This window comes from Nanorana parkeri, unplaced genomic scaffold (assembly GCF_000935625.1).
Source record: "Nanorana parkeri isolate BGI_ZX_2015 unplaced genomic scaffold, ASM93562v1 scaffold1139, whole genome shotgun sequence".
Classification (NCBI taxonomy): domain Eukaryota; kingdom Metazoa; phylum Chordata; class Amphibia; order Anura; family Dicroglossidae; genus Nanorana; species Nanorana parkeri.
In genome coordinates, this window is record NW_017307407.1 from 408,231 (window position 1) to 416,176 (window position 7,946).

Sequence of the window (7,946 nt, forward strand, 5' to 3'; positions counted from 1 at the left end):
GAGCGTGGTAGCATTATAACTCAGAGACTGCCTGCATAGGTTCACTTTAAGGGCCTGTTTACAACAGCAAGCCACACTGAAGGCATGGCTGCACGTGAGCGCTAACATGTGCCAATATCGGTGCATCACACTATTTACTTTTTTTATTAGAACTTTATTGAAATGCCATGAGTGACATTTCATTAAGCTTAACCAGCACAGCGGTTTTGCAGTGCTGCACCAAGCTGCGCTAAAAAAATAATAATTACTGCATGCAGTACTTTTTTCAGCGCACTCCAGTGAACCAAGCCAATTTAAAGCAAGGCAGATTGCCTTGTCTGTGTGTTGGACCTGCAAAGGAGAAAGGTGGCCAGCACATCTGGTGTGAACATGCCCTAAGGGGCATTTACAACATACAACATGCCAGCTATTGTTCACGATGCAAATGATTGGAAACAACATCTGAGTACCATGAAGTCATATTAGTTACATACAAAATAGAATATTGTTTGCTAAATTATGAGCATTTTGTAAAATTCTTTTAAGAAACTGGCCCATGAATGGCAAGTCTTACTGTGTTCCAGGCTTGTTTTGTAAATATTAAAGCTGACTACATATAGTGATGGTCTATCTGAAGAATCCATTTAGTTTATACATATTGAGGTAGTCCCTTGCACATAGTTGTTCGTACAACGAATATGTACCTGCCAAGGTTTTCACATATGTGGCCGTTCAATGTCTTTTGATTGATCCCCATGTTTCCAGTTTCTTATGCTGTTATAAGTAACCAAGATAAATCAGAGCACACAGCAATAAACATCTATTCAATAGCACATTTGTACACGGATGAATACAGCCCTAAAGAGGAAAACTCATTTAATACCTGAACATAACTTATTACCTTCCTAGCCAGATGGGTTTTCACAATAATTCCCCAATAAAACACCACATAATAAAAAGAAACATATAAAGCATTAAAATACATAACATGATACCATGTTGAATATTTGACATTTCACTATCGTAATGTTTGATTTGTATCTAATACTGCTGTAATTAAACCTGAAGTTCATAATATACAGTACTTCCCCCTCTAGTGTGCTGAAAATATTTGGCAGCAGAAGACGAGCAGCTGTAATCTGCCATACAATCTGTAGCCTGTTGAGATAAATATTGGTAGCACATGCCTGTGGATGTTTCAGTATTCCTCCAGGGGTGAGTAACATTAGGCTTTCATGAGCCTTGATGATGCAGTGAAAAGCTCTTCTTCAAAGTACAGGATCTGGTCCACCACAAAACAGTCACTCGCCCTGGAAACAAGAGTCTCCAGATGCTGCTTCACTTCTTTCTCACTGACGTTATTTTTTCGGGCATATGTGAGATAATTATAAACCTTTTCAAATGTTCTCTCTCCCAAAACCTGGACAGCTGACCTAGAAAAGACATGAGCGACAAAGAATACCTTAAATAAAACGTATATTTCCAGCTGTAAATGAAAAAATAAAAAAACACTGCATACAAAGGCTTAAAAGAATTTTAGATCCTTTGACTGTATTAATTGTGCTCATATGGAGTTTGCATGTTCTCATTATGGCTGTATGGGTTTCTTCCCACACTCCAAACACAAGCTGGTAGGTTCATTGGCTTTTTTCTTGGTGCATTTGTGAGAGTGTATGTGAGATAGGGACCTCATACTGTAAGCTACTTGAAGGCAGGGACTGATGTGAATGTGCAGTATTTAAATTGCTATGTGAAATTGTCAGCGCTATAACAAATACCTGTATTTAATCAATAATAAAAATAAATATCAGTTTATCATAGAGAAGGAAAGTCTTTGAAAAATTTGAAGGGGCACTAAAAAGTTGTAAATCCTATAAGATGTGCAAACACTTTAGAAGTCACTAATATGCGGCTGAAGGTGGTTAATAGGCAGGGGCGTCCCAAGACCGGGTGTCATCGCGCATGCGCGGCCATCTGATTGAGGCCTCCGGTTGGCCATCTTGCTGATGGACGCCGGCAGAGAGAGGAGGGGACGTTCACTCGGCGGGATAAGGTATGCTGCCGGGTCCCCTCCTCCTCTCTCCTGACACTGTCGGGCTCTCGGTCCATCACCCCTCAAATGGTGTCACCCAGGTGCGGACCGCACCCCCCTTGTGACACCACTGTTAATAGGCATTTTAAAAACTGCTAAGACTCAGAATTGGGGTCAATATGATGATGTCTCCATGGTGCACTCTTGACTAAATGTCAATGGGAAGCCCTCAGTTACACATACCACTTTTGTGGGCACTGGTGGCCCAGAGGCAAATGCCCATCAGAAGTGAGCTTGTGTTAAAAAAAAATGCAAGGCCTATTTTTGCCACCTTCCTCTTTTCTGAAGCACCCACCTAATGCTCAAACTCAGACTGGGTTGCCGGGGCCTGACATCTTGCTATGGAAGCAGAAAATGTGCTCACCTGTAGCCATCTTATTTAGGGGATGCCAGTATGCCTGGTAAGTCAGGATTATATCCCATTTTAAGGCTTTACAATAAACAAATGCACACATGGCAAATAATATTTTTAGTGTTTGCAGTCTAGCTGAATAAATCACTTTCCTTGCTCTGTGCATTGATGGGCAGGAAGGGCTTACAGCATGGACTGGGATCAGGGTAGACCTCAGTATTGTAGTGGTGCTTGGTGCAATACAGGAGGTCAGGCGCTGGCATAGTTTCTAAGATGGCCATACACCTATAGATTTTCTATAGATTTTTTTCTAACAGCCTATGGTCAGATGGAAAAAGTGCAACAGATTCCTCCATCTACGCTAAACTGTGTGGATGGAGGAATCTCCCACTGGGCCAAGTTTCAGTATCTTTCTAGTCGGCCCTGTTGGCTGTCAAAATACCTGAACAATCTGATTGCAAGCAGGCATTGTTCAGGTATTTTGACAGCCAGCGGGGCCAACTAGCAAGATACTGTAGCTTGGCCCAGTGGGAGATTCCTCCATCCACACAGTTTAGCGTAGATGGAGGAATCTGTTGCACTTTTTCCATCTGACCACAGAAAATCTGCAGATAATCTATAGGTGTATTGCCAGCTTTAGTTTTCTTGCCATTGAGATAATCTGCTTAGCACAATGTACTACCCTTTTGCAGAGATGAGTGTCCTGATGTACATGGAAGAAGGCGAGGAAAACCTATGACCTCTGAGTTAAGCAGCTAGAACAGATCAGGACAGAAGTCACAGAGCTTCCAGGGTTCTAATGCTGCACCTACACATCTCCTGGGACATATATTAACATGTAGCCTTTGGGAAGACACTTGCATGCATTAAAGTAATTTCCTAAGAAATGTTGAAATAAATAAATGTATAAATGGCGCTGCTTAAATTGCCATCGTGGCTAATTAGATGATAGCACATTTTCTGTTTCACCTGGGAGTGTCAGAAAAAATGCACACATGCCCAATATAGTCAACAATGCATTGCGATGTGAATGTCATTAAAATATATAAATCTTTGAAATTGTTTACTAGATGTTAGAAGCTGCTGCAAGTGCCAGCTGAATTCACATTTATCAGGGCTGAGCTGGAAAAACTCTTAGAAATCTTGTTCTGCCCTAAGCATACCTTAGGCAAATTATGTTCCTTTCCAACCAGTCACTACAGTCACTACACCAGCCAAGAAAACTTGGCAGCTGTGATTTATTTGATGAGCTACAGGAAAAAGTAAATTCAGTTTGCTAAACCTATATACTTAGAATCATTTTATCATACAGGTAATTCTCAAAGGATGCCGAAAGGCCAACTCTAATTTTATAAATCAAAAAGAACTTCAAAACTATGAAAAGAACGAGAGTTCTAGCACATTAGACCTATAATTATCTCTTTAATTATCTATTTAGGTTTTTAGAGGCTTAAAGTAAACTCACTGTAGTTTAATTACTATAATGAAGTGAACATTTCACATTGCAGTCATTGGTTTATAACATTTTGAATAACGAATAGCAGAGCATCATCATCTAATCACAAGAGCAAAGAAATAATAGAGTAATTGGGGTAGACTTATGCCACCTAATATTCAATAACAATGTAGATAATGTTTTTGGTACATTTCCTAGCAAAGCACAAGAACTCCCGTTAAATGTGTTTAGTTCTCGACAGAATGGGGAAGGTTTTGAAGCTTCTTTATGTGTTTATTGCTGCCTATGGCCCTTCTGTCCTGATGATACTGCTGGAAGTAAGGGAATATCACTAACATAGGCAGCAGAAGAAAAGTTTTTAACCCTTTCCTACTGTACTAGTAAGAGTCATTAAATTGTTGCCTCTATCCCTTTTTTTCTTTCCATCCATCTTTTCCGTTCACCCAACACCTACTTTCTGCTGTCACAACAGAAAATTAGGTAAAATTTGCCCAAAGGTTATGCAGACGCTGATCTGTCATTGCAACTGGGTGGAGCCCAGCTGCCAGTTGCAAGGCTTTGGCCAATGGCCGGCCGATAGGCCCGCTTTAGGTTGCACTTCGACTCAGTCCAGCCGAAGCATATACAAAAAGGACCTGGGCTCTACCAAATCTCAGGAAGACTGGAATTCAATATGGAGGTCTATCTCTAAATGCTCACATAATATCCTATCTCGGCCAGCTTCGGGAGCTATACGGCTATGGTGAATAGCCCTTACAGCAGCCCTTTGGTTTGACTGAACAGAAGGGCGCCGGCAGCCGAAGGATCAGCCGGATCAGCTACAGCTTTGTGAATAACCCTCTAAATCTTTCTAATGGAGCCCTAAATATTGGTAAGAACATAGGGCTTCTAATCGTTCCACACTCAAAAACTGGCATAAAACTTTTGGATGAACATACACTTTGAAACAAAAGGTTTCCAAAATTACAAGAACATTAAAATATACAACACATTTAAAATATTATTTTTTAAATAACTGATATTTCAAAAATAAATATTTTTTAAAAATACACCATCGTTTTCCCTTTGAGTTCAAAATTACACTTGTGATGTTTTTACAGAAAAAAAAGAACAGTTGCTAAAATATTTTTTCCTTTAAAGTCACTTTCAAAGCTAGTAATTAAGTTATGACCTCAAAGGAAAATGTTTAATATGCACACAGAAATTACAATTCTGACAGTTAATCAGTGCCAAGAGACACACAGTCTTATAGGCAGCCAACATTGAAGCAGGTGTTATGGGTATGAACATCTGCCATTTTGGTGGTAGCTATCAAGGGATATTTAGGCTGGAAGGACCTTGTTGAAATTAACCGAATAGGCTATTCCAGAGCTCAAAAAGCTGTAGAACTATTTATAAATGTTCCCTCTTTTATGTAATCTGTGTTGTGGTTTGTTTATAGTGTGGTTTAACCATTTGTATTAGTGTCATTTACAGTTTACATAATTTGTATTCCATTACAAATGTGTTAAAACGTCTAAATGTACAAGACCTCGAAAACAAGGTCTAGTTTATATGGCCCAATGCAAAGGCAAGTCTTTATTTAGTAATTACTGCTACAATAAGCGGCAATGTATAATTTCCATACTAAACAGCAGGGGATCTGTGCATGGATCCCCTGCTGATTGGAACTGGAAGGCGCCCATGTGAAAGGGGCCTTAGGCACTGTTCTTACATATACAATAACAGAAATCATGTTGTGTTTTCATTAGACAATGGAATACAACCAAACAGATTTGAATCTTATTATACTGTATATGTTATTTTTTTCTTGCATATTCTTCAATATTTATTGTGCAATTAATTGAGACAAAATCTATTAAAGCCCCTCTCCAGTCAGAAGTTTTTTCTAGGCTTGGACTGAAAACACTGGACTAGGGAAAGCTCAGAAACTTTTTAATTTTTTTTGTCTTCTTTATATATTTTTGCTTTATGTCAATACCCAAGGAAATAACCTTGGATTCTTCTTTTTTTAAAGATGCTTTTTATTGGATTATGATCATACTTTCTGGTCATTGTTTTTTTTTTTACATGTGGCCTTCATGGTTAAATACAGAGAAGAAACAACAGCGAGACAGCAAGAAATGCACATATCTTAAAAAATCAGATAAATAATACCACCTCATGAACCTACTATCTGGGGATGATATTGTAAATAGTGAATAAGACCATGGACCCCGCATGTTATTCAATCTCTGCTGGGAGCCCCTTTTGGAATATGTAAGTTAATAGAGAAGGAGAGCTGAGTTGATCAGGTTTTCCCAAAGTTGAGGCGTATATATCAGATCCAAGCTAATTGGACTTTAAAGGTGTCCCATATATCATACAACAAACATCATATGAAATCACGTGAATTTTATTTAAACGTAATTCGCTTAAAACACATACCAGAAATCATTAAAATATAATAAATTAAATCCCTCAATCCAAAACAAAGTCTATCACAGTGCCTTGCGCAGTGTTTCTTATTATCCTGCCATAATGAAGAATAGGGGGAACAGAAACACCCTCAATTACAAACTGTATGAAGATCAAGTACATGTAGATGATGTCCTGTGCAGGACAAAAAACAAAGGTAATGTGTTTCGGGGACCTGAAGAGCTTTCTTTGACCCAGCTGTGCAATAAAACAGGACAGGGAATAGTGTGCTTCTTGTACCTCCCCTCCTTCTCCAGTGGTCATCTCCAGGTAGGGTCAACGTCATCCACCCTCATGGACCACAGAGGACAAAGGGGCGACACTCCCAGCCAATCTGTTTAAGTCTCAATGATGCCTAAAATGGGGAGACAGGAGGGTCCACCTTCCCACCTATGATGAAATTTGCACCTTGCAAGGAGAATTTTCCTTAGCTCAGTGAATAAGGTACTCTGCTGAATCCCATCGCCCAATAATACGCAAGCAGATATCCTCCTTTTTTATTTTGCTTGAGTGAGCATTCTTTAAAAAATGAATTTTCACCACATTCACTAAGCTAATGGAAAATTCCAATGCAAAGTGAACAGCCTATTTGCCTTAAGTAAATCATCCCCTACACAATCATGTAAATCCTAGTGCCTGTGCAGTTCTTATTTGTGTTTACAAAATGTCTGACTTGTTAAAAAGTTTGCCTATTGCAGTCTGATCACTGGGGAAGAGGAGATGAAGAGACCGAGGAAATGCTTTCTTCCGCCTGCAGCAGGCTGATTACTTCAACTCAGCTTAGGCAAAAGCACTCTTGAGCTCAAGGACAGATTTTTCTTACCATAACATAGTTGTTTTTTGTCTTCAAAATTATACTGTTGTTGTCAAATCACCTACAACACTCTTTCACACCCTAATTGTCCAATCACACAAGAGGATACACCTTGCCAGTCTAGTGCTTTGATTCCACTACTGAAAGACTGTGAAGGCAGCCTTCATAACAAGATTGCGCAGGAAGGAAGTAGAATCTTATTTAGCAGGACACAGTTTAGAAATTGTACTACATTCTTTACCACCCTGTTACAAATGTTTTTTGCCCAGAGATGACCCTTAATAAATGTATTCTGTAATACAAAAATTAGGAACCATCACACAAACTGGGACACCACCCCTATATATGCAATATATATCAAAAAAAGGGGGAAAGAGAAAGAAAGGGGCTTTGTGGTGACCACTGGAGAATAGCAGGAAATTGATCCAATAATAAAGTCAATTGATTCATGTATATAATAAAATTCCATTTTTAATATACTCAATTCATAATGTCTATACATATAAATATGCTAAAATTCATCCATATAAAAAACCATAAATAGATGTATACACCATAAATAACCTCCCTGGAACCCACACAGAAACCATGATTATAAATTCATATATTGGTCATTGCCCTCATTGTATTCATATCTTATTTGCATGATTAATTCTACATAATTGTTCTATATATCATTAGTTCAGACATGATTCTGTGCTTGCTCCAGTCTTCAACGCGTTTCGCCGAGGCTTCGTCAGGAAGATTTGGAGAGGTTAACCTATAGTATTTGTATGGGTATGAGAATCAATTTGCA

General features: G+C 38.8%; 1 protein-coding gene across 1 annotated transcript in view; it reads right to left on the reverse strand.

The window, feature by feature from the left end:
• Positions 1–1,114: 1,114 nt before the first annotated feature.
• The window catches only part of NEK11 (NIMA related kinase 11), a gene marked incomplete at its 5' end in the record, with an annotated part of 142,270 nt that continues 135,438 nt past the window's right edge, over positions 1,115–7,946 (reverse strand). Inside the window, one exon of the mRNA XM_018568112.1 lies at positions 1,115–1,412. Coding sequence (XP_018423614.1) covers positions 1,205–1,412 — 208 coding nt within the window. The remainder of the gene's footprint in view (positions 1,413–7,946) is intronic.